At 43.6% G+C, this 26,936-nt stretch overlaps 2 protein-coding genes across 5 annotated transcripts in view; one reads left to right on the top strand and one right to left on the bottom strand.

Moving 5' to 3' along the window:
* URB2 (URB2 ribosome biogenesis homolog) overlaps positions 1-7,928 on the bottom strand; it is a gene marked incomplete at its 5' end in the record, with an annotated part of 17,583 nt that extends 9,655 nt beyond the window's left edge. Inside the window, 4 exons of one of the 3 annotated variants that reach the window (XM_079330280.1) lie at positions 979-4,345; positions 5,568-5,744; positions 6,922-7,087; positions 7,912-7,928. In XM_079330280.1, coding sequence (XP_079186406.1) covers positions 979-4,345; positions 5,568-5,744; positions 6,922-7,047 — 3,670 coding nt within the window. Of the gene's footprint in view, positions 1-978; positions 4,346-5,567; positions 5,745-6,921; positions 7,089-7,253; positions 7,399-7,911 lie in introns of those variants that run through there. The other 2 variants (XM_079330278.1, XM_079330279.1) reach the window with 2 other exon arrangements.
* On the top strand, positions 7,525-26,936 carry TAF5L (TATA-box binding protein associated factor 5 like). 2 transcript variants are annotated; one of them, XM_079330380.1, is made up of 5 exons: positions 7,525-7,658; positions 11,623-11,767; positions 16,321-16,425; positions 19,185-19,909; positions 24,913-26,936. In XM_079330380.1, exons 2-5 carry the CDS (start codon positions 11,626-11,628, stop codon positions 25,708-25,710), a joined length of 1,770 nt encoding a protein of 589 aa, XP_079186506.1. In that variant the 5' UTR covers positions 7,525-7,658; positions 11,623-11,625; the 3' UTR covers positions 25,711-26,936. The 2 variants fall into 2 exon arrangements, with proteins under 2 accessions (XP_079186506.1, XP_079186507.1); XM_079330381.1 differs by lacking the exon at positions 7,525-7,658 and adding an exon at positions 7,913-7,929.

The following is a 26,936-nucleotide window of genomic DNA, read 5'->3' as shown; positions in this document are numbered from 1 at the left end:
GTCTCCAAAGCAGGGTGTGCACAATACAATTCACTGTGGTGTGGGAATTATAAAAAAAAAAATCTTTAATATAAAAAGATATCTAAAACAGTGTTTATTTCATCTTCATCTCATGCTTTTAAAGTATTTTCTGTATGTGTGCTTTGTAATGTACATAATGAAGTAGCACATGTATAATTTATAAGTAAATTATATTCAGGCTGTATGTTCAATTTCTTAGTTTTTTTAATGATAGGTCTGTGCAATCAAAAATGTTTGGAGACCACTGCACCAGAGCATGCCAGTACTAAGTTTGACAAATTCCAACAGTTTGAAGTCAAAGAGAACAGTAATGCCTGCTCTGTGTTCATCTCCTTCTGAATGAGACAATATAAAGGAGCCAATAGGTCCCACAGTTGGTATCAGGTTTTTCATGTAATCTCCAGCCCTGGCTCTTTATTTGATGAGGATAAAGGAACAGCCTGCCAATATCCCATAGAATTTATCAGAATTACCACATGGTGTTCAGCATCCTTAACAGTTAGGTAACTTCCACTGTTGTGTAAACTCACCTACCAGATACAAAAGCAGGTGAGTATTTTACTCTTAAGATCTGACCTGGTGCAGATTAGCTGCTTCAGTGGTGCCTACTATATGAATTACATGAGCAGGACACTGCACTTCAGCCCTATCTCCAGAAGCATTACCATGTTCCAGTTATTTTCAAAATGTTCTACTAGCAATGAGTAACTAAGAACCTCAACTTTATTAAGATGTTAACATCCATCAGAACATCATTACCAAACTAGAAGGTGACTGTAGTCCAGGTACCACAATATTGCCTCCTTGAAAATTTTCCTGTCATGCATCTAAGAAAGGATAGCCTGCTGCTTTAACACAAGCCAACAAATACAGACTTTTAAAGAGGCTGTACACTTTGCTAAAGGGCTTTTAACTCACAAAATTAGAAAAGAAGGTGGAGAAAGAGACTTTTCATACCAGAGAGAAGCTTTTTTATAGCAAAAACAACCGTAACTGCAGTTTCTTTTCCAGGATACAGCTCTGGCACGGAGCAGAAGACAGTCAGGAACTGCAATGCAAGCTGAAGGAACTGCAGATTACTCCCTGCACAGGGCAGCTCTCTCAGTATCTGAGAGTAAAACTCTTGGTACAGTTTAATATGGGGCCGCTCCAAAAGCGCACTGGGCTTCTTCTGCCAGTCCTTGACAGGGTGGCTCAGATCTGCTCTGAGGAGAGTAGTGACAGATGGTATGAATGCTAAAGGCAAAAACTGGTTTGGGGTGTTATTCTGAAGACCATGTTCAACGGTTCTGACCATCTGCAGAACTACTGGTTCCAACAGGGAAGAGAACACATCAGCAGAATGCAGCCTCTTTTCTGGCAGCTGCTGGAGGTGCAGTGTTACAACATGGCAGAGTGTGGTGACTGCTGTAAGTAGCAACTGTTCAGCTGCAGGATTCCAGTTTTTCCAGTCTTTGCTTTTGGCTGCACCTGTGTCTGGCCTGCAGCTCACCAGGAAAGACATGAACTTTTCCAAGTTGAGCTTCACACTTTGTCTTCGTTCAATGATCATCTGGAGAAAGTTCCCCAAAAATTCTTGGACTTCCTGGACATACTGTGCCCAAACTGGACCAGTAAAGACATCAGTGAAGAATTTGCTAGCTGTAAGCTGGGAGGTCATGACAGCCTCAAGAGTATCACTGGCATGTAACACCTTAAAAACAGAGTTGGCATTCCGGCCAGCTTGCAGGCATCTCAGGAGGTGGAGGCAAGTCCTTAAAACCTCCAGCAATAACAACTTGCTGCAAGAGACACCAACCCTGGTATTAACTACCAGGGACAGCAGCACCAGAAAACACCGGGTACAGTCAGAGGGAAGAAAACTGTCTAATTTCAGGAGAGAAACAATTTTTAGCAAACCCAAGCATCTTTGTAGCTGACGTTCTTTCAAGATGACAGGGCAGCCATTTTTTGCTAACAATACTATACATTGGGCAACTTTCTCCAGTGTTTTCCAAGACAAGCTCAGCTCATCCTTCAGCAGTTTGTTTTCTGATGGTACTTCCAATGGGTCAACAGTTTTGCAAGGAGCCAGAATTTCTTCATGCCAAGGAATATTAGCCACAGAGAGTTGCTGAAGTGGCAGATCTACTGAATCCTTGGTAGCAGTGGGCAGAACCACAGCAAATTGATGAATAAGATGGGTCAGAAAAGCACAGTGCAGGACCTTCATTTCTGGTAGAAGAGAGCTGTGGATAAAACCAAGGGATATCTTTCCAATGCTGATGGAAGGCTCCTGGGCCGTGGCAGCTTCCTCAGCTTCAGCCAACATCAACGTCTCTAGAAGCACTTTTGCAATGTACTCTACATCTTTTAAGGAAATATAGGGCAACATGATGGTCAGGTTGGACATGACGAGGTGCCAGTGTGCTGTGGGGTAGCTAAGCTCAGTTATCACGCTGATATCTCCATCCCACGGTTCAGATTCTCCTCTGTTCATGGCAGATCTTCCAGACTCCAGGATGAAAGCTGCAGCATGCTGCAAGGCCTGTAGGTCAGCTTCAGCCTGCATTAACATCGCCTTCATTTTCTGGAGTGTGAGCAGTTCTAAGCAGTATTTACTAGTGGAGGCAAAACCACTCACAAGTTCAGTAACTCTCCTCCAACACTTCTCCTTCACACCAGGCAAAGCTGAAATGCCCCAGTGCCTTGCAGAAGGCTCAGTAACAGCAACTTCAGCTGTTGGAGACACGTATTTACTGCAGCTAACACCAAACAGAGTGTCTACCTCAACCCAAGTGTAAACAAGGAGGAGAGCAGCATCACTGGCCTTTCTTAGCCAAAGCTCTGACTTTTCTTTCTTTCTCCTAGGAGCCTGCAGCAGCTCTATGAGTGGCTGAGTTATTCCCTTCTGTATGTTTGCCATCAAACGCTGAGTGCGGAGCACCACGGGGTAAGGAGTGACATCATCTAGGCTCCTCATGTTGAACAGAAAAGCATGCAGCACCGAGCACAATGACATCAGCTTCAAGGCCATGTCAATTGACCCTTCAACAGCTGGAATGATAAGAGTCTGGCACTTCTCCACAAAGAGACACAGAATGTCCAGAATCTGGTTGGGTGGCAGTTCAAGAAGGCACTCACGAAGCTTTACTGTCAGGCCAGCAGAGAAGACAGACGGCCTCAGTTCATCAACTGCTGGCTGGCAAATGACAGTCAGCACTTTTTCAAAGAGCCGTGGGAACTGCCTCAGCTTGGAGTAGGTCTGGAATATGGTGCTGATCAGAGTCTCCTGCGGCTTCTTTGTACATGGCTCAGAGGCCTCAGCATCAATCCAAGCTGACGACACCAAGTCATCCAGGTCTGGCTCTACTATAAGGTGATTTAATGACAGCAAGAGTTTGAGACACCTGAACCAGGCAGGGATGGAAGCTTGGGAGTGTGTCAGCAGCACCTGTGCTAGCTTCCGGTAAAACTGAAACTGCACCTGCTTGTGCCGGATCCGGTCACTGGCGACATTGTAGATATCATTGCTGAGCACCAGGGTCAGAAGCTGCTCCAGAGCAAGCAGCTCTGTGCTCCAATCCACAGGGGAGAGCACATCGCTCCTCCCCGCCTCTTGCAGGTCAGAGAGCCTGAGACAGCCAAAAAGCCTGCTGAGCATGTGGAAACACACCAGGTGGTTTTCTGCCTTACAGTACGAGTCCAGAAAGAGCTTATATAGCAGGGACACTGAACCAGCTACAACCACTCCATGGAGGGCAGGCTCACACAAGTCACTGCCCAGCTTGCCCTGCACTGTGTTGGCTGGCAGCAAAAGAGTTTTCCAACCTACTTTCTTCTTCTCTTGGGGATCCTGTTCTGGAAGCAGCTCTTCTTTGTAGGATGAGAAAAGCTCAAGCTGAAATAACCCAACCTGTAGCAAAGCTTCTATTTGGCTTCCTATTTCTCTGCTCAAGTGCTGACGCACGTGGTTATCATCTGCTTGTGTCCAGCTCCTCACAGTCAGCAAGTGCCTCAGGAGCAAACATGGCTGGAGCAAGCGACTTGTTACTTGCCCAAACACAAGTTTTGGGTTGGGATGCTGCCTCTGGATCAGTAAGTACTGAGCAAAGGTAAGCTGGAGGACGCTGAACAACTGGGAGCTCACAGCATCATCAGAAGCCAGCTGCTGACATGCCAGCTTGGACAGCGTGCTGAGGAGATCAACCAAAAGCTCACACTTTGCTGTGTAAATGATGGACAGTGAAGGAGTAGAAAGGATGCCACTGGAGCAGCTCAGCAAGGTGCTGATGTTCTGCTGTGTTTTTTCAGAACAAGCCTCTAATAACCTTTTGTTTATGACCTGAAAAAAGAAACAAAAACCAGTCAATTTAGCATAGAAAGATAAATCCCATCATAATGAACGAGCAACACCTTCTGGGAGCTGTGGCTCCCAACAGCTACTGCTGGGCCTCTCACATCATAGGTTTCAAACTAGAAGCTCCACTGTCCTTGAATTTATTTGCACCACCAGATGAGTAAGGAAGACCTCATGCATGCTACTAGCAATAGCATAAAAGTATTCCTACTCGATACTAATAGTTCATCCTGCAGAAATGGAGCAGGGATAAATTTCTTCCCTTCTTGAATGGCCCCCAAAATTATGCTCCCAAAAAAAAAAAAAAAACACACACAATACACATTCCTGCTCTGATACAGGGTGCTTATTTAGTAAGGATGTGCATGACTAAATATCATTTTTATATTTGAAAATTAGACAGTTTCAGGTCCTGGTACCTGGAATGTGAATGACTATTCTCTTTTCTCTTTGAGGGATACACATTTCTAGAGTAATAATGTTGCATTTCTCTTCATTTTCTCAAACTTTATGTGTATTTCCCTGCTGTCTTCTCCTTCAATCCACTTTTCACTCATTCCCTTTTCTCACCTTCAGATAATGTCTCTAAAAAATTCAGTAACAATTTACAAATCTGCCTCTATTTTGTTAAAAACCTCTCCTGTCTCCTTACACCTTATTGTGGATGGTTCATCTCCTCCCCTGGAACACTGCTGGACTGAAACAGACACTTAAATTCTTCCCACTGGACCCTCTACCACCTCTGTCCTTGGTGTTATGGGCATCTTGTCCTGTACCTCTGACCTAATCTTCATCCAGACAGGTTTTCATACCCAGACCACGTTTAAATTTAGCACACTTTCTGCATAACATCTCTGAAGCATAGATTTCATTCAAGCAATTCTCCATACTTCACAGTTTGATTTCTACATGTAAAGACAATCTTTTCTTGCTTCCCTTCAATCTCATCAAAACTAAAAGGGTCGTTTTCCCAGGCATTTTCACTGCCTTTGCAGCCACTTACTAATTTGCCATTTTTAACCTTAGTGCTGCACAAATACAAACTGTATTGCAGGACACAAATAGAGAAACTTTCAGTGTAGGTCCTGCAAACTATCAGATTAATACGCACTTCATGCAACATCTGACATTGCAAGGAAGAGTCATGTACTGTAAGAGATACATATTGCTATCCAGAATTTTATCAGATATCCACAGTTATTGTTACCTGTGCAATTGGAAAACTGAGACCAACTGTCTTCCCACTCTTTAAGAGATCCTGTAGTCTTTTACTGTGAATAGCATTGTCAAGATATGCCCAGAGTTTTTCAACAACTTCATCCTCCAATTCACATTTCTTGTTGTAGTTGGAAACCAACGTGCGGCTTACCCAATCAAGTAAAACCTGTCAACAGAAGGGAAAACAAGAAATCTTTAACAACCCAAAACAGGAAAAAGCAAAAACAGGACAAAAGCAGTACCTCTTCACAGTTACAGCAGTTGTGCCTTGAGAACTGTGCTACATCCAAGAAGCACAGCCTCTGAGTGAGCAGAGAAGTCTGCCCCAAAGGCTTCAATTCCTAAGAGCTTACACTCATCACCTAACATTGGAACTGTGCTTCCATGTACTATCCCAAAACAGCTTTCAGGAGTGAACATCTTTAATCTGACAACATTCTAATTCTAACAGTTGATACTGGTTAGCAAATGCAGTCTTTTAATTCAGTGCTCAGAGAATCAGCTGGTTTTCACTTTCTGACAGTTGCTATTCCACTCACATCCTCCTTTTCATATGTTTAAATTCACTGCCTAGAAATTCAGGAAAGGAAAAGGTTGAAACCTACTAATTACTGTTTTAAAACTGAAGTTATGGTGTATGGCTAAGTTTAATATTTTAAGTAACTGAAATAACAAGAACCCAAAACATAGATCTCAAATGTGCAAACTCTAGACCCCAAAGTACTACCAGGGTTGGAGGAATAGGACAAGAAACCCCTAACCCAGGGAAACATTGCACAGACCTTCAGGAAACAGGGTCAAAACAAAAGACTTGGGAGACAGAGTATGTTCCAACAGGAGAAATCCAAATCAGCTTCCAAGCAGCAGTCCATGAATCCACTGTGTGTTCTTTGCTCATCCACAAGTTCAGAGCACCAAAGAACACACACATAGTTCACAGTCAGTCCTCTCATCCTGAAGTTCTTGTTTTTAACTATGACCAAAAGCACCTGACTTCGGAGCACCCTGTACTGGACACAATACCAATGGCAATGACAGCTCTGAACACAATGATTTCTTGTGTCTCTGAGAGATTGAAGACAGACACAACCCTCTCTACAAAAAAGTTTCTTCCATCCTGCACGAATGCAGGTTTTTGTGCTGAAGCTACCTGCAATACGTTGTTATAAAACCATTTCATGTAACGACAAAGAAATCAAGAGCTGATCACAGTCCGAAATCAGGACTATATTTACAGTGCTATCAAACTAGGTCTGGATTTTAAGAACTGATTCATCCACAGCAGCAATCCGCCATCGCTATTTTTTTTCTTTCATCACTGCTCACCACTAAAGAGTACTCACTTGCTCCTTATTAGGCAGGACGCACTGGTGAGAAACCCACGCGAACCGGGCTAGTTTCAGTTTGTCCTCCCAAGAAGTTCTGGAGCTTTTCAGCTTCAGGTAAATGCCGGAGTAGATGGCTGCCATGGGGGCGGCACGTGGGAAGAGCGGAGAGGCAGACCCGCGTCTGGAAGACAGGCCAGGCAAGGAGAAGGCGCTCGGACGGGCAGCGCCCCGCACCCGGCTCTCCCCACGTGGCCGCGCTCGGGCCCAAGCGCCCTCCGCCCGCCAGCCGCCCGCCCGCGGCCCCGCTCCCTGCGCCCGGCTCTCACACCAGCCCCGCTCCCACTCGCCTTCCCCTCCGCTCGCAGGGCCGCCGCTGTCCGCTGCCCGCACCCGGTACGGCCGGGCCCTCCCCGCCGGCCTCGGTCCGCGCCGAGCCGCGCCAGCCGAGCGCCGAGCCCGGGAGGCGGCGCGCTGGGGGGAGCCCGCGCCCATTGGCGGCCAGAGGGCGCTTGCGCGGCCCCGGCCCCGCTCCCGCCCGCCCCGGCGTGTGTCAGCCGGGCCATGGAGCGGCCGCCGCCGCCCGCCGGGCCCCGGGCAGCACCGGCCGCGCCTCCGGCACCGGCCCGCAGGGGAGGCGGCAGCGGCGGCGCGCCAGCCGGCAGCGCCCGGCGCCGCTGGGCGCAGTGACAGCGCCCCCCGGCCGCGCCGGCCCCCGCCTGCCTCCCGCCGCCTCCCGCCGCCTGCGATGCTCAGTGAGTGAGGACCGGCCCGGGGCCGCGGCCGGGGTCCGCGCGGGGGGCGCGGGGGAGGGGTGCCGGCGGCGGGAGCGGGCCCGGGCGTCCCGCGGGCGCCTCGTGGCGGAGGCCCGCGGGCCCGGCCTGGCGGCGCCTCCCGGGAGGCCGGGCGGGCACCTCGGCGCGGGCGCGGCCCTGGGGCGGCCCCGCTGCGGACGGGCCGGGCGCGTGCCCTGCGCCCGGAGCTCGCGGGGGCCTCTGCGCCTGATACCCTTCTTTCCCTTGGAAAGTGCGTGGGTCTAGTGAGCGTCTTCTTATCGCGCCATCTCTCTTCCCTTTTCTTTTTTTCCTCCTTTTTCTTTTTTTTTTTTTTTTTTTTTTTTTTTTTTTTTTTTTTAATACTGACAGGAGAAGGCTTTAACTTTGGCGTCCCTTCAGCGAGCGCGCTTCGGCCCGCAGGCCGGGCTGGGCCCCGCTGCTCCCGGCCCTGCTGTCCCCCGGCAGGGCCCGGAAGGCTGCGGTGCCTGCGGCCGCGGCCCCGCTCGGCCCGGGAAGGGCCCGCGGTGCCGGGGCTGCAGCCGGGGCCGTGTGAAGTGGCCGCAGGAAAGCGGGTCCCGCAGAGGACATCGGTGAAGCGCTGCTTGGCACCGCCTTGGGGCCGCGGGGGGGAGCGGGGGGAGACAATGTGGAATTGGCAAAGCGTCATTCGTGGATGGTGAGCCACATCTCGGTCCAAATGCAAATGGATTCATGCTCTTTTGAAATCACAGCTGTTCCCTCTCTGCCTCTTCACATGAATGCCACTGCTCAGGCAAAAGCCTTCTCCGTTATTCCTGATATCCTATTTTCCTGTTTTGCACCACCATTCTCTCCAAGTCAACTTGTTATGTTTACTCGCTTGTTCTTGTGAATTGCAGCTACTGCATGTGCTGCATCCCTTGGCTCTGAGTTTATGTTTATCTTCCTATCGGTTTATCCTTATCTCATTTATTCTGAAATTTAGTCAATTTCAGATTATCCTATTGTCACAAAATTAAAAAATTGAGGCCTATTATTGTTGGTAGGCCCCAGATTCCACCTGTGGTGATAAAGGGTAAAATAAATACTATTTTTTGCTTCTCACAACTGAGGCCTGACACAAAGTTCTTATTAGAGAATATTCAAAAGATGCTTTTGTTTTATGCTTTTATTGGTTTGGTGGTTGGGTGTTTTTTAACTTAGCTCTCTGATGCTCACAGGTCTTCCCTCGGTCTGTTGGAGGAAAGAGGCTGCAGTCTCAGTGTCAGCACAGGAATACTGAACCTTTAAAAGCAGTGGTTCCAGTGCTAGTATTTAAGCTCTTTTCAGTATGTCTGTACTGGGATTATTTCAAGGCTGTGGAATCTGCCTAAACCTGTACCTGAAACGTAGCTTAGGCGGGAAAATAATTTCCTTGGCCCAGTGCTCAGTTCACAACTAATTTCAAGCTTTTCCAGGAAGGAGGAATTTGCAATGTGTTTTGTGTTATTAGCCTCCACTCTGGTTTTTTTTTCAGTGGTTTATGGTTCCTCAGAAAAAATTACCTTAACCTTTCTTCAGTGCTCCAGTTTGGAACGCTGCAGAAAATGCTGCGTTGTAGCTCTGCAGTCTCATAATGAGATCTTTCTCTTTCCTTATGTATTTTGCTTATCAGTAAAATTAGTTAATAGCATTACTAATTATTATTCTCTTTGGCTGTTCGAAGAGAATGAGACAGCTGGGACTTCTGAACAATTGTTTCAAGCTTTATGCATTTCATGGACAGAGAACTCTATATGCTTTCAGTTTGTTGCATATTTTGGAGATTATCTTCAGTTATGAGAGCTAGAGTCTTGAGATTGAAAGTTAAAAATGGCAGGCTTGTCCTTTTATGCCTTCAAATTGTGCGTAATTGACCTGTTGTGAATTGGCATATCTTGAACCAGGCTGAAGGCATTTTGGTAGGGCCATCTTCATGTTTATTTTATGATACACTCTAATTTTGATAAAGGGCTCAATAAGGAATATTTGTAGGAGTGTTGGTTTTGCTCTTCCACTTTTCATGCATGCTTTTCCTGCCTCGGTGACGTTGTTCTTTGTAACTCTGAATGTGAAGTGCCAAAGCAAAGTAAAGGAAGAAGCAAAGAGCTGAAATTAGAATGTGGGTGACAATGTGTCTGATGCCAATGAGTGTTTCTTGGTGAAGATGCATTTTCTTATGGTAGTTCCTGTTGTGTCACCTGGAAGTTAGGAAAAAAATCTGAGATACTGCTGGTAACATCCCCTACTGTGACTGCAGGGGGTACTACATTGAGGAGCAATGAGCCTGAGTATGGACCTGGGTAAATCACTTGCACATGAGTCTATGCTGCTGGCTGAAATGCAGAATGGTAACAATATATTGTGAAGCTTAGTTAAAGGTGGTTTTTTTGGAGGGTGCTAAGTTGCTGGTTCATCCTTGTGTCCACTCTTGTTTGTGGTCTCGATTAGAGTTCTGTCTTTCCTACAGTTTTGTGCAGCACAAGTGTTACACTTGAGACAGTGTCTCAGATATGACTTCTTTAATTGCAGGCAAGATGAAAAGGAAGTTTGCTTTCGAAGTGAAAAAAGGTGTTGAAAACATTTTGGTTTAATGGGTCTATCTGGAAATGCTTTGGAAACTCACACCTGTTGATGCCTCTTCCCCACCCTCAACAGTTAGTTAACCTGTGGGAACAGGTGGAAATCTTTTTACGGTTTTCACCCAAGCATGTAGGTTTGCAATTCCACATATCTGTTGAAAGTGAACTATTGCTGAAACCTTGCCTTCTCATCCAGTTGTACCTAACTTCACAGAAGGGCTATTGTTCTAACAAGTGGAATAGGCACTAAAGTGTGCATGGGTATTAGAAATAACTCACAATAATATTTTTAAAGCTGTCCTTTTGGTAAGAATGATTGTTCTTACAAAGGGAGGAAGGGCATCTTGTCTCTCCCAGAGAAGTATGTTTCATCCAATTTAACTGCTCAAACCAGGAAGCACTAGCACTCAGGAAACATTCATGTCATTAGTAGTGGGGCTGTAAGGTGTTGAACTATCTCCAGGCAGGCTTTACCTGCTGTTGTGATAGGAAAAAAGCCCTGTGGCTTAGTTCTGCTTTATTTAAAGCCCTTTAGGTAATCTAAACTTATGTGTGAAGTCAATGGCTGTTGTGAAGGATTGGTGTGGTCAGTTACAACCCAAATGACAAGGGAGCTATTGCATTCATCTTACTGGGAGTCCTTTATTATAAGCCAGGGGCTAAAAGATAGCATAGGGCTCCTTTTAATTTTGTGGTACTTCCAAGTGGTGTTTGTGAGGATGCCTTCCTAAATGTGTATTTATAAAAACCTTCAACTGATTCTTTTAATTTCAAATTTTTGTAGGAGGGAAGCCTGGATAGGTCAAGATAGGTGACAAAGAGGGCTCTGCTTTTCATTTCCCTCTTTTTTTTCCTGGGGACCTTTCTGAGACTTCAAGTTCAGCCAATAAACTATTGCTTCTCGGACTCCCCAAATAGATTTGCTATATAAAGCATTATCTTTCCAAAATGTCCATCTTTGTATGTTAATTTCTCATTCCACTGAATCTTCTGGAGGTTTTTTTTTTATTGGTTGGTCGAGCAGAGGAACCAGAAAATGACTGAAGGTTATTCAAACTGCTGCTGTCAAAACTTGGGGGAGAGGAGAGACATTCCCCTTTTATGAGCTGTTTTTAACAAAAATGCTTCAGTCCACCACTGCAGTTTTAGTCCCGAATCCTCAAAACAATTTTTGATTCCTCTGTGAAATGAGTATAATTAGGTATCAGAATATCTTCAGGAGTCTACAAAATGTCTTGTTAGGCCATAGAACTTAGAGACAAATCCCTGAAGGTTCCGTTTTGTACTTAACGATACGGAAAATACAGTCTAAGTTGATCTCAGCTTACCCCGTAAGCCTCATCACCTCTTTCTTTTCTTTTGAGGTCATGAAACGCGTACGCACAGAACAGATTCAGATGGCAGTGTCCTGCTACCTCAAGCGCCGTCAGTATGTGGACTCAGAAGGTCCCCTAAAACAAGGGCTGAGGCTGTGTCAGACTGCTGAAGAGATGGCAGCTAATCTCACAGGTAATCCTATCGTATTTTCCATGACTGCTTGGCAGAGTTGTGAGCATGTGTGCTGGCAGCTGTGTGAATTTGCCTGTACATATGGACATTTCTCCTTTTGAAATTAAGAAATTTCTCACTGTTAAGTTCACATGAATGATGAACTTTTGAAAAATGAAAATGTGGGTGGAAGTGTAACAAGGTGACATTCATAGTCAGTGAAACACCAGGCTGAAATACTGTGTGAGGGTAGTGGAAAATACATATGTTTTATCCCAAATAACATGAAATCTGGTGAGTAGTGGTGCTTTGGAATGGAGGGGAGAAGAGTCTAGATGAGAAAGGAAGTAAAAGCAGGAAATTCTGTTGTACCTTTGTACTCCAGCAGTTATATCATGTGAAATTAAAGTGATAAGGCTGTGTCTCTTATTGGCATAGTCAACTTTGTAGTTATGAGGAGTCTGCTCTGTCATTTGGGGAAAAAGCCCAAAACTTCAGTGGAGGAGACAAGACACACAGGGAGATAAACTTTTTCTTTCTTAAGGACTTACGAATCCTACCACACTGCTTGCTTCCCAAACTGTGTGTGTGACAGTTTTCATTGTAGTTATTATTTTTGTTTTAACAAACTGCTGCTGCTCAAGCACACATACAGGTATTGGAAGGATAAAAGCTATGCAAATGTTACAGAGATTAAATTTACTTGTAAAAGTAATAGAAAATACTGGGCTGACGTTTTGGGTAAAAAAACAAGGAGAAACTCCTTTCTGTCAATGAAACTGCTTAGATTGACAGCATTTCTGACAAAAAGGAGTGATGGAATCACTTCTATTAGGACTTGATCTGGCAAAATATTAGTAACTATCTAACTGTGTTTGTGACTAAATAAGGCTGGATGCAGGAAGAGATTTTCCACCTTTAGAGTATTTTACTACAGTTAGCCATCCAAAGATGAGTGACCTGTAGGTGAAGGAGGAAGTCAAGGAGGACTTCCTCAGTGGCCTGGAGGAAATTGGACAATATTTCATTATTTAGAAGCAACTTAACAGCTTAGTACTTTTCATTTCCTTGCTTTTTTCAGCCTAACTATCAGAAGTTTATTGCAGTCCCTGAAAAAGTACTGGGGAAGATGGGGAAAATAATGAAACTAAACTGCTGAATTGTTTTTCAATTGGCGATTTTATGTGAAAAGTGGGTAGAAAGGTCAGTGTCAAAACATCCTCCAAATGTGATACCAGCCATATGAGCAGGATACAGAAGTGTCTGAAGTAGTGGAGATGAACTGGCTTACAAGCTCTTGCATGAGTATGTGGCCTTATGCAGAAAAAAAAATTATCAGTAAAGAGTGTGAATGACTGTGTGTTTGGATATTGTCTTTTTAATCATCTTCCACCAAATGTTGCTACCAAATATTGTATTAGTCTGTATCCTTTTGCTAGTGCACGGGTTTTGTGGATGGTGGTTGAGAATTTAGTCATCAGTTTTCTTTAGAACTGAAAATGGGCTGCTCTCATGTGTTCAGCTGCTTACTACTTTTTGTCAAATGTGCTTGCAGTGAGCTGTCAGTGTGCATGCTGCAGTTCCATCAATGACTGTTAGAAAAGCAACCCCGAGCTTGTTACTTGATCTGACAACAGATGCTGAAAGTACTTTCTGCTGCAGTCATCTTAATTTTCTAAACAGTAAAAACTGACCAGATTGTAAAGCCTGCTGTGCTTTATTTTGGGGAAAGTGACCAAATGTGTTTTTCTGAAGATGTTTTTGCTTTTTCCTTAGCAAAGCTCACCTTGTTTTTTATGTTCACCTCTTTCATTTGACTTTTAAATCAACTAGCCTGTGTGAATGGGAGACTTGGAGGAGACCTCGGAAAATTATTGGTCCAACCTTTTCAGTAGGGGAGGTAGCCCAGATGAGATTATCTAAGATTCTGTGCAATTATATCTGCAGTAAAATACAGCAGAGAGCTTCCTTGTAATTATCCCATATTTCTCTAGAAAACAATGTCTGAGGACAGAGTGAGTGACCAAGGAACAGGTTCCTCTAATAGTGTCCATAGCATTGTTAGCACATGACTAGCTGAAATAATGTACAATTATACATCATCACACTCACCTAAATAGGATTCAGTTGCTGTTACACAACATTTCCAGTAGCCCTGCATTTGTTAGCTGGAAGCAATTCTGCTGGTAGCCAACACACGAGACCAGGAGGGTGCTGTCCATATCCCTGAGTTTGGAGTGATTTCCTTTGAATTTCCTATCAGGTTGCATAGCTGGCCATGCTTACTGGATATGAAGAAGCATATATTTCCAATAAATGTTCTTATGACCACTGGGGAGGTGTAAAAGAAACTGTAGTAGGTTTATTAATGTATGAGAAAGATACAGCCTGTCTTTTATTTCTACCAGGTGGAAAATGTGTATGAAATTTTACTTATTTTGTAATCAGTTGACTTCTTGATCTTCTTTGCAGTTCTCATTGGTTTAAAGTTTTGGGAAGGCAAAGAATAAGAATTTGTTAGAACTGTCTGGTATTTAGGATTCATTTACCATTTTCTGGGTGGGAATGAACTCTAGCATCATTACTGAAAGAATAGGCCATAATGGTTGCCCAGTCAGACTGTTTCAGGACAGGTAGACAAAGATGATACTCCACTTTCTGGAGCATGAAGCTTAGTCTTGGAATTAAGTTGCTTATGCAGAGGAATTTGTGGCATGGAGAAAGTATCTTATAAAGTCTAGGCCAATGAGTTGTGCTTGCATAGCATGAGCAAGGTGTCAGGCCATTCCCATTCCTGCAGAAACACCAGATCTCTGTGAAAAGTTGACTGTTGGATGTAATAGCATAAGAGACAGGCTCTGTATTTCTTTGTTTTTACAAAGAGTTGTATGGGTGGCATTGGAAACTGTCACTAAGTATTCTTGAGTTACTGCATGGGCATACGTGCAGTTTACTTTCTCATGCTGGATATTGATTATATTCAATTTTACATCCTAATAGCAGAGCTTTTTACTTTAGCTGTTAAGTAATTCCAGTATGTGAGCCTGGACTTCTTACCATCTTTGAGTTTCTGAAGCAGCCAGGCTGTAGAAACCTCAGCGTAGCTGTGCCTTTCAGGAAGTTATATTTGTTTATATCTAAACTGATTTAAGAGATTATATCATGTTGGTGCTGGAATCTGGTTTTGGTTTTGTTTGGGTTTTTTTTGCCCAAGAGAGAATGATGAGCTCAGCCCATGTCTGTTTCAAAAGCTGAATTCAGCTCCTCGTCAAACATACCTCTTGTATTTACATAAGCTGGAGGAAGGTAAACCTGTGTCTTACCAGAGAGAGTGGAATGGGGGAATAATAGTGACAGGCTGCCTGTGTACCAGGTGCTGATCTCTTTCTAATTAGAGGCATTGAGATGAGCTGGAGGCTGGCCTATCTCTCTCTAGTGTGTGAACATTTGATAATGTTGTTTATAGACTTCCAGGGCTGTCAGACTTGTGCCTCTGTGCATGAGCCAAATGCTGGAACAAAAAGCCCCCCAGTCAATCAGGAGTAAAAAGGCAGAGGATGGAAGGTGGTGCAGGGCAAGGGAGACTGAAATAAATTGAAGTGAAAGTAATAAAAATAAGGGGTTTGGAAGGGGACAAGAGTTATTATTTGGAAAAAATATTGGAAAGGAAAATAATGAAACTCCTTGCCCTCTTATACTCTGTTTAGAACAGCAGAACTTGAGTTTCTAAACACTGGTATTTGCATGTGCTTGGGGTTTTTTGATGCATGTCTGTAAACTTGCACTTGCCTGATTCCAGGCCGTTAGCAGAACAGCAAAGGTTTGGTGCCAGAGAAGGAGAAGCCAATGCTCTCTAAACAGTTCAGAACCGCTTTTTCCAGAGTCTGGTTCTGAAAAACAGTTTAACTCAGTCTGAGGAGACCTAACAGCTGGGTTTGTGATTAGTTGCCAACTACCCCTTAACCTAAAATTCTCAGGGAGGAGCACATTTTGGTTAAAAATTACAAAGGGTTTGCTTAGAGATTCAGTGTTTTCTCCACCACCTCTGTGGGACTTGATCAATGGTAGTGATTATATTTTGTTGTAAATTATAATGACTGGGATGAGAAATTTAAGAATCTGAAGTTGTGTCTCTTTAGACCTGTTCATTATAGCTGGGGGGACTCACTGAAAAATAAACTATATTTTGGAGAAAGTTGTATGTTGCTTTACCTTTTCTGAATGTAAGGTTGTAGAACCACAGTTCTAAAACTTCTAAGGGGTCTGTGATGGTTGTTACTCTGAATTTGTTGGGAATTTAAGGTTGTATTTGAGAACTTTAAAATGTGTTCTGGGTGGAGCAGGTAGGTTGCTGAGATTTTTAGGGTGGGTTTTGGATTTCAGTATTTTCTCATTCATGATCTAAGTGGCCAATGCCATGTTTAGATGCTTTGGACTATGTCATACCTGGATGATTTGAAGATAAAATGTCATCTGAGTGGATGCATACCTTAGATTTTATGACCAGCTTTGTTTTCAGACACATGTAAAAATCCTTAAACCCTCATGTAAGTTATGCTTTTTTTATTTCACAGTCCAATCTGAGTCTGGTTGTGCCAACGTCGTGTCTGCAGCTCCCTGCCTGGCGGAGCCTCAGCAATATGAAGTACAGTTTGGACGATTACGCAATTTTCTGACAGGTAAATCAGGAAGCAAGGAAGAAGAAAGTAGCTAACTTTTTTTGTCATCTCAATGAGTAAAGGGCAATATAATAAAATTAAAAATCATGTCTCTAATGGTGTTTTGAGATTTTAGTAAAAATAGAAATATTTCAGTTTTCTTTTTTTTGTTGTTTTCTGTGTGCTGACAAGCTTTGAGTTTTGTAGATGGCTGGCTCTTTGCCCTTTCTTATGCAAGCTTTTGGCCTTTGTAGGTCTTCTAGACAACACCATATTTGTACAGGACAGGAAGGAAAATTAGTGTTATATGTGAAAGGCTGAGAAATTAGTGTTTTATGTGAACTGAGAAATGACTGTACTTCTGTCACCTAAGGTTTTTAATTTTATCCATAATTGGTTTGTTTGTGTGCTGATCCAGATTTTTAAGGGAGGATCTGTTCCCATAAGTTTAGCTGTACTGCCTTTGAGACTGGAGCAATACAGTGAAGTAAAAAAAAAAAATCTTACTTCCTAATGATGCAGAAGACAAATCATTTTTTTAAATATAATTATTAGATTTTTTTTTTAAAGGTACTCCTGGGAATGTCCTTATTTCTTCTATAAGTCCCCAGCATAGGAAGAAGAAAGCAGATAGAATTTTAAAAGAACAGTACCAAGGAAAGTGAAGTTGTTACACACAACATTTGTCCAGTGTAGGGATTTGATCCCAGTGTGCATAACATTGGGATATTATTTCTGATAGTTTTGGAAAGGAAGGGGGCAGGAAGGCAAAGGCAGAAAATAGTGAATTATTGGAGCCTTGGCACCTACAGCAGTTCAATACCTTTGCACTTTAGTATTTGAAGTCAATGCTTATGGTTTAATGGATTTTTAGAAGTACAGTGGCTCTGTTCAGTGCTTGGTGAAGTGCTTGCTTAATGCTTGATGAGGTGCTAGGTTTTGGTGTTCAGGTTGACTGTTTCCGTCTTTTTTGTTCCTATTGCTCTAGTTTGGTGTCTTACACACGTGAAGTACCTCTGTTTATTCTAGGGAGTAGCTTCCCAACCAGCCACAAGGCACAGCAGGACACTTCCCATTTCTGTGATGCCTGCCCCACTGAGGAGTATGCAGGGGATTAGTGACATGGATTAACTTAACTCACTAGTCTCTAGTTCAACCACCTACTCAAAGTGGGGCAAGATGGGTGTTTGATCAGGTTGCTCAGAGCCTTTTCCAGTCGGGTTTAAAAAATCAAACACTCTGGAGATTGATGTGCCTCTCTGGGGCCCTGCTGCAATTCAGTGAGAATTTCCCTTGCAGCAGCTTGCCTGTTGTTCTTCCACTGAGTACCTCTGAGAAGAGACTGACTTCTTTTTCTGTATAATGTCCCACTGGGTACTGGAGGCAAGCAGTTGAATACTCCCTTATTCTTCAGGCTAGAAGACCCAGCTCCTGTAACCTCTTCATATGTTCCTTGGAAACGTTTCCTTTGTTTCTGTCAACTTCCCATCTCTTCCCTTTTTCCCCCACTGCAAAGTGAGGTCCTTCTTCTTGTTTCATTTTTGGACTAGTGCACCTGGAGAAAAAAGAGACCTGCTGACTGCTTAGAGCTTTTACTGCATGCAGACCACTGTTTTCATTGGCTTTGGCCCAGTTTCAGTGGGACAGGAAGGAGAGTGATGCTCAAGTACGCATATATATATATATATATATATATATATATACTGCACACCACACGTATGCTGTAGTTACTCCTCTAGAAATGAGAGAGGCACAGGGTGAGAAAAAGTGAAAGTCTGGAAGAGTGCTCAGCATAAAGGAAAAATAACCTAATGGAAAGGGAGAAAGAGAACATGCATTGTTGAGTGTCAGGAGGGAAGAGCATGTTGAAAAACAGCAATGCCTTTTGCATTTTGAGGATCAGCAAAAGTTGGAGGATCAGCAGTGCCTATTTGTTTTCCAGTAATTTGGACCATTTGGGCCTGTGGTAGTAAGTCATTGTGGCCCTGTTTGTTGCTATGGTGTTCGGCAGGGCTCCACTCCTCACAGCTCCCTGCAGCTGGCAAAGAGCCCCAGAGAAGCTGGGGAAGGAGGGGTGGAGCTGTTGCCCAGATCAGCCTCTGCAAGGTACAGCACAGCCTAATCGGGGTTTGTTACACTGTGTACTAGGAATTACTGCTGGGATTTGCCTTGGCAGGGAGAGAAAAGCATGTACATGAGCAGGCACAGAAATAAAACAAGAGCACAGCATATTGCAGTGCATTTTGGAAACTGTAGCTTCCTTTCCCCTGAAGACAAATTAGTTCCATCCAAAGCACCACACTCATGTTTGACTGAAGCCGAGACAAAAAAAAGCCACCAAAGCTCAGGCCAGACAAGCTAGGTAAATAATTTTGGCTTAAAACACTTAGAATGTTCTTTTAAATATAACTCAAACATTTTAAAGTTCATTTATCACAGTAAACAAAAGGTACAGAGGGCATACTTTTTCTTTTGAAATAAATGGGGAAAATTCAACTATCATGCATTTTTTGAGGTGGTGTATTATTAGCTGTCCCAAACCTGAAAAGGGTTTTGAAATCCCTGCATTTTGTCCTGACACTGATGTGGCAATCTCTATTGTGCCTCCTTTAGGTGACAGAAGAGGTTTGCTTAGATTTGCCAACGAATGTCTCTTTTTTTGCTTGCTCTCCGATGTCGCTGTCAAGGCTTTTTCAGTAGTCATCCTCACTCTGTTTTATTCCCAGTAAGAAGTGACTTGAGAAATCATTCAAAGTTTGTTGCTGTTTTTTTTAATATAGATTCAGATTCTCAGCACAGCCATGAAGTGATGCCTCTTCTATATCCCCTCTTCGTCTACCTCCATCTGAACATGGTCCAGAATGGCCTAAAAAGCACAGTGGACAGTTTTTACAGCCGCTTCCATGGCATGTTCTTGCAGAATGCCAGCCAGAAGGATATCATTGAACAGTTGCAGACTACCATGACTATTCAAGATATCCTGTCCAACTTGAAACTCCGGGCTTTTCTGGACAACAAATATGTCATCCGCCTTCAAGAGGACAGCTACAACTACCTTCTTCGCTACCTCCAAAGTGACAACAACAACGCCCTGTGCAAAGTCCTGACCTTGCACATTCACCTGGATGTGCAGCCTGCCAAGAGGACTGACTACCAGCTCTATGCTGGTGGGAGCTCCTCACGCAACGAGAGCAACGGCCTGGAGCCCAGCGACGTGCCAGCTTCCATTCTGCAGAACGAGGCAGCGCTGGATTTACTGCAGGACAGCATTAAACGTGTCAAGGATGGGCCCCCTTCCTTAACCACCATCTGTTTCTATGCCTTCTATAACACGGAGCAGTTGCTGAACACTGCAGAGATTTCACCAAATAGCAAGCTGCTCGCTGCTGGGTTTGATAATTCGTGTGTGAAGCTGTGGAGCCTGCGCTCCAGGAAGTTGAAATCTGAGCCCCACCTTGTTGATGTGTCCCGCATCCGTTTGGCTTGTGACATCCTGGATGAGGAGGTCTGGATACCCTTTTTTCCCCCTTCTTCCTCTTCTGCTGACCTGTTTTGAGCATGATTGTTGAGTATCTAGAAATGTGTTAGGGAACTCTGAGGCTGTTGCACAAGCTGTCTGCCTTGATGCACAGATTTTATAATCTACTCTCATCCTTGTTCTTCCCTGCAGTGTTTGTAAATGCTAAACTGAGGCGAAGTCAGTCTGTGCTTAGGTCAGAGTTTGCTAGCCTTTGGTGTTGGTCCCCTCCCTCCAGCTGTCCTTGAACAGGTGACAGTAGACAGGCAGCCTAGAAAGAACAGGTGACTAGAGCAGGCTCCCTTCCCTGGGGAGCATGGAGCCTTCTTTGGGATGGGAAGATGAAACAAGGCAGTACAATGAAAACACAGTGCCAAATGAAAACTAGAAGGAAAGTAGCTCAGAACAACCAAGCAGAAGGGTGGAGAGAAGGGCAGAGACACAGGAAGAGGACTATACAGACAAAGTAAGGAAAGAGCTGAAGAAGTCTGATCACATGTGTATGTCCAAAAGTGTGTTTCAGGTATCACCTTCATTTATCAGAGGTCAAGAGTTATGGAAAATTATGCAAAATGTCTCTGTTAAGGAATCTGAAGTGTAGAAACTTCAGAGGCTTCTTACTGCAGAGTGCTGGAGACAAGGACAGGGATGTGTGTACTTTCACTTCATATGCAATGCTAGATGGCATCTTCAACTTGACCTTTTTTTTTTCTTTCTAGTCACACCCTTTCTCCTCCCTACACACAACTGCCCAAGTAGCAACTTACACCTGATTAGAGATCATACTTGGTCTCTTCTGTTGTTTATTCACTCTTCTTAAAAAAAAAACCCTTATTTGTTCTTGTGTTGAGTGTTTAACAGGAAAGACACCCTTTCTTCCACTGTTTTTTATTCTGAAAAATACTTAGTGGCAAGGTTCTATTTATTTTGGAAGCATGCTGAGAGCTTGGTGTATTCAGGGATCTGTGATTAGGGATTGCTTTGTTAAACAGCTTGAGAAAAGAGGCAGATATCAAGGTGAGACAGCAGAGCAGCATATTCACTGCTTCCCAGGTTAACCCTTTTTGCAGAGTGAGCAGGTAAGTGAGTCAGACTAGCCCAAAATGGAGCTATGGACTTCTTTTCATTATAAACTGCAAGAGGTCATAGGCATGTAACTGTGTATTGCCCCTCATGGAAACCAAATGTCAGCAACCTGCAACAGAGGAGAATTTGTCTGGTAAATCAGCATGTCACTTTCTTTGCCTCTGTACCGTGGAAAAATGAGCAATTGCCAGATTATCAGGAGTGTATTAGCTTTCTTTGGCATGTAGTCATAGACTTTCTTATTGTACATGTATTAGGAGATGGCAATAGAATCCTGAAAATGGCTTTTGTTGGCTCTTTGATGTTTTGTGTACCCTGCAGTTTTTGTGCACAGATCTAAAGCCAAAAACTGGTCAAAAACCACAGATCAAAGTCATCATTGCCCTGAATAATTTCCACCACTGACAAAACAAATAGTGACCTGAGCAGTAGTTCAGAGTTGAGGGAGGATACCTATACCAGTCTGAACACAAACTTGCTTACCAAATGCGAATGGAAGTCCCTTGATTACAAGGAAATTAACTCAGTTATCTGGGAGCCCTAAGTGAAAATACACAGGCATCCACAGCGTTGCAGGTGGGAACAGGCCAGGGCTTGCTTTGATGCCATGGGAGAGGAAGCCAAAGATACCAAGACCAAACCAGACTACTTTGGCTGAGCTGCAGATCAGTGTGAGCAGGGGCTGTATTTCACATTGTCACTGCAGTCTGATCAGTAGCAATTCACAGGGATAAAGCTGATACAATTTCGATGAAAAACAAAAGTTCTGAATGTGCTTTGACCTTATTTCTGTGAGTTCTGTAAAATAACTTGTGAGGATGTTAAAATTTGGTTTGGTTGATTTCTGTATTGCATAATTAGCTTTGGATAATGCCTTTAAATAGTAATGCATTAAATACATTGTCTTCAGCCTGTTTTTTTATTTTCTGCAAGGAAATAAATCCTTCCTTTTATGAAGTCATAAAGGCCTAAAATCATGCTAGTTTCACTGTACGTTGTTTAGGGTGGCACTAAACCTACTCTGTTGGTTTTATTAATTCTTCTTGTGAAGGGATATGTATATTAATGAGGTTGAGAATTAGCAAATCTGTTAGAACAAGATTTTTTTCATAGCACATGTGAAGCCTTTGCCACTAAGGTCAAAATCATCTTCTAGGTGCAGTTTTACTAAATTTTGCTCAGTGTGATGCTGCAGTGTACTTAACTAGTGTAGTCCTGCTTCTTGCAAATAAGAGAGGCTTATTATTTTCAGATACAGTCATTCTGTTTTCATTACAGTAGCATCTCACAAATGCCCCTTTATAGTCTGTCTTACTTTGGGCCAGTATAAAAATGGGGTTTTGTAGCTGTACAAATGGATGCATTGTCTGTCTCTTTGCAGTTTTACCATGCTCATTGCTGGTACTCCATAAATCAACATTGGAAAATAATGCTCTGTTCCTAACCACAGTAGTGTCACCCTTTAAATCCTGTGAAGACTAAGACTTGACCCCATTTAGCTTTGCTTCTAAGGTACTGCTTTTAAGTGCCAGTGGTCCTTCAAATGGTAGTGAGTAGGGATGATGCAGACACCTTGTTTGATGGCAGGTGGGAAGGAATTCTGGAAGGAGCAGTAAAAAATATCCTGCCAAGACAGCCATCCTTCCTCATCATTCCCTGCTAGAGATCTCTGCTATAGGCAGATAAGAGATTTTCCATTTTAGCATCTTAAGAGCGCTGCAGGATGAGAGATGATGACACCCAGGAAAACCTGTTACTGGTTAGATAAAAAAGGGAAGAATGTGAGATTATGGTTTGGTTTTCTTTGAGACTATCATTGTTTTTTTGAGACTTGATGGCTGCACTTGCAGCTGCTTTGCTAATCTGGTCAGCAGACTAACTTGGGAAGGAAACTGAAAAATGTGGTGACTCAGAAGTGTTATGGATGTACTGTTTTCAGTGAGCTGTGACAGGAGTGTGCAGTTGTGCTAAGTGAGTGTCAGAAAGATAAGATTTGCTACCTGTGGCCACATAGGAGGGTGGGTTCCAACACTGCAGAAGGTGTTGTCAAATCTCCTGATACTGTAATTCAAGGAGGGAAAGGAGGTTGCTTGCAGACAGCCCATGTAGCCTTGTGTAATGCACAAAATTAAGTACTTGGACTTGCAAAATTTGCAGAAACTGTAGTATAATACACCAGCAGCTTGAATGGGCTTCCACTGGTAACTTGTGAGGAATCTTATGATCATAATTAAATTGTATAAAATGCTGCAGGTATCAGCTGCTCGCCTTTTATGTGGTAACACAGCCTAGAGATGCTGTGGATTCTAGTAAACCCTGCTCTATTTGAGGTAGAAAAGCAATTTGAATAAGAATGGGGCTTTGCATGCCAGAGCCTGCAGTTTCTCCCTGCCTCACCTCCATAGCAGAGATGAAGTTGGCTTACAGCTGCATCATAAAGCTCCTATGAGCACTGACATGAAGAGAAGCAACATTGCTAAATATGGCTTGCTGCCTACTACGTAACATGCTATTGAGGTGGAGAAAGGCAAGGAGATAGCCAAGTCAGAGTTTGCTCACCTCCAGTGTGAAATTTGAAACCAACTGGATGAGAAGCACTTTCCAGGCTATTGCTAAATCTGAAGCCACTGTCTGTGGGACCTGAGGTCAGAGGGGTGGGAGATAGAGAGCTGCTCACCGACTTCTGCTGCTCTGACTTCTGCTGGTTGTCAACAGTCCAGCAGCCCTGGGGAATTGGGTTTCCTCTTGGAGCAGGAAGTGCTCCTTCTGCAGGAAATGGGCCAGTTCAAGATTATAAATATTAAAGGGACCACTCACAAACAAAAGGATGTTGTGTTGAATTTGATGTGTGGAGATTCTGTGAATGAGTGTTACTGATTCAGTACTGAGGAAATGTGTCTGCCTGACAGCCCTGAGGGAGGGTGCACCCTAAGCAAGGGTTATCTTGCACTATCAGTGAGACCCCAGCTAGTCAGGCAAGGACATTTGAGATCTGTTGAAACCTGTGTAGTCTGTAGCCTTCGAGTGTCAAGAGGTGCTACCTGAGCAGGCTTTTAGTAGAGACTCTTACCTTCCATCATGAGATTCCTTTAGCTCACCTCACTGAACAGTCTTTAAACACAAAAACCTTTATTTGTTGACTGTCTGCCTGGTACTTAAACAAGATAGGTCTCCAGTGCCAGCATTTTTGTGATTGTTCATCTTCTCCTTTGCCAAAATAGATACATTGACCTAAATAAGCTGCATATATTTGCTGTTTTTGAAGGCTCTTCTTGGAGGGTGAGGATGTGAAAGCATACCTGATGGAGCTTGCAGGGAGAAGTAGATGTTAGAGCCTTGTTGGATTTCTGTTCACATGCAGAGTTGAGAAAGAATGTTAAGCAGACAGCTTGTCAAATATGCTTTGTCTTTTCTTCTCCTGTCTTTTGTTTAAGACATCTGTGATTGTTTCCCTCTACTGTGAGATCCACTTCCAACAATGACAACATAAAAAGAGTAGATTCCAAGATCAGTTTTCAACATCTTAGCCACGTGTTTTTGTAGAGTGGATAGATAGACACTGTGCATATGTTTTTAGCCAAAGGAAAAATGTCATTAAATATTTTTTTTCCTCTGTGCCTGCAGTCTCAGGTTAAGATGCCGTCCGGACTGAGCATAAGGCTACCAAAATTAAAGATAATGCCTTTATAGAAAGTTTTGTCTCACCATCTCTTTCAGTATTCACTTAGAGAAATGCATCAGCAATGTTTGTGTCTCCGAGTTACACAAATTGTGCCACATCTAACTCCTAATAATCTAATTCCTTCTGCATCAACACCCTCCTGGTTTCCTCGTGGAGGTTTTTATGTTTATTGAATGAATAAACATGCTTTCCTTCCTTGTTTCTTTTTCTTCTTCATGACCAGGAGGAAGAGGATGACAACGCAGGCACAGAAATGAAGATCCTGAGAGGACACTGTGGACCTGTGTATAGCACGAGGTTCCTTTCAGATAGTTCAGGACTCTTGTCTTGTTCTGAGGATATGTCCATCAGATACTGGGACCTGAGAAGTTTTACAAACACTGTGTTGTACCAAGGACATGCCTATCCTGTGTGGGATTTGGATATTAGCCCCTGCAGCCTGTACTTTGCCAGCGGCTCCCACGATCGCACGGCAAGGCTCTGGTCGTTTGATCGGACGTACCCGCTGCGAATATACGCGGGACACTTGGCGGACGTGGACTGCATCAAGTTCCACCCCAATTCCAACTACATAGCGACGGGCTCCACGGACAAAACCGTGCGCCTGTGGAGCACTCAGCAGGGCAACTCGGTGCGGCTCTTCACCGGGCACCGGGGCCCTGTGCTGGCGCTCGCCTTTTCCCCCAACGGTAAGTACCTGGCATCGGCGGGCGAAGACCAGCGGCTGAAGCTGTGGGACTTGGCATCAGGAACTCTTTACAAAGAACTGAGGGGGCACACAGACAACATAACCAGCCTTACTTTCAGCCCTGACAGTAGTTTGATTGCTTCGGCGTCGATGGACAATTCGGTTCGGGTCTGGGACATTCGGAACACTTACTGCAACGCCCCCGCGGACGGGTCTTCCAGTGAGCTGGTTGGTGTATATACCGGACAGATGAATAATGTACTGAGCGTACAGTTTATGGCCTGTAATCTTCTCCTAGTGACTGGAATTGCACAAGAAAATCAGGAACATTAATTTTGCTTTCTGTCTTAGGGAAGTGGGTGGGTGTCTTGAATGCCAGAGTCCATTGCAAACTGAGATTACTGACTGTGAAACACTTCTCTTCCTCTGCCCTCTTGAAAGACATGTTCAAAGCGATGCAAATGCTTTAAGATGTCACAAAAATGCCTGTGCTGTTGAACAGAATAAGGAAAAAAAGGAGGGTTGATGAAAATACATATGCATTCTAATTTTGTACTTGTAGGAATGGGAAAAAGGGGAGTAAATCCTGTAGCTTGGGGAAACTGAAAGCCTGGCCCAGACGAGTGAAACTGCCAACCAGATAAGCTGGTGACCTGCACTTAAATATCCTTCATTGATTGATGGGCACATCTTACCTGCTGTTAATTCGGCTTGAGTATGTGGAGAACTACTGGCCCAGTGGTTTTTGTTTTGTTTTGCTTTTGCTTTCCTGGTATTGCAGAGGACCAGCATTTTTAAGACTCTTCTATTAAAAGAACATTGTGTATTTTCTACAGTAATGGTGGTCCTAAATGCTTCAGCTCCCTATAGAACTTCTGGAATATTTTGGACTAAAAAGGTAGAAAATACCCTTGTTTTTTTCTTAGTAAGGGCAAGGAAATCTGACCTCAGTTGGGGCCCATCTCTGCATTGTTGTTTGGATTTGGTTCCTGGTACTAGCTGTGATTATGTGTATTTATGTTTCATTAATTAGGAAATTTTCTGACTCTGGTTGCACTGTGGTTTGAGGATAGGAGGACAGTGGGGACAGAGTGGTGGCTTTAAGGATAAGGAGCAACTTGCCTTGTCTGGAGGGAGGGCACCATAGGATGGTAACAGCCAAGTTTGGACTCCTAATGCAAACAGGGCATGGCAACCCACCACTGCACCTCACAGAAAGATTTCCATAAATGGAAGTTGGCAGTCTAGGGAAAGGGGGATGAGGAGAAACACACAAAGTGACATGGGAAAAAATAGTATTACTAAATTATTGTGTGTACACAGAGGCAGCTCTGCCAGTGTTGGATTTTTCTCAAATGTTGCAATACCAGTTTCATGAACACTTTGTGAGATAAATCATCAGCATTTACAAGGATCTGCAGAAAAAGCACGTTCTAGTTTGTCATTCTGAGAGATTAAATATTTCTGCTTTCTGGAAAGAGTTATTTTGTATTTTGTTTTCTATTAAAAGCATTTAGTTTAAAAAGAAAAATACAAATTGTTTGGTCCCTTTCTGGGAA

The sequence above is a fragment of the Erithacus rubecula genome (assembly GCF_903797595.1).
Source record: "Erithacus rubecula genome assembly, chromosome: 2".
NCBI lineage: Eukaryota > Metazoa > Chordata > Aves > Passeriformes > Muscicapidae > Erithacus > Erithacus rubecula.
The sequence above is the reverse complement of the archived record's forward strand: the minus strand, read 5'-3'. Positions and strand labels throughout refer to the sequence as shown.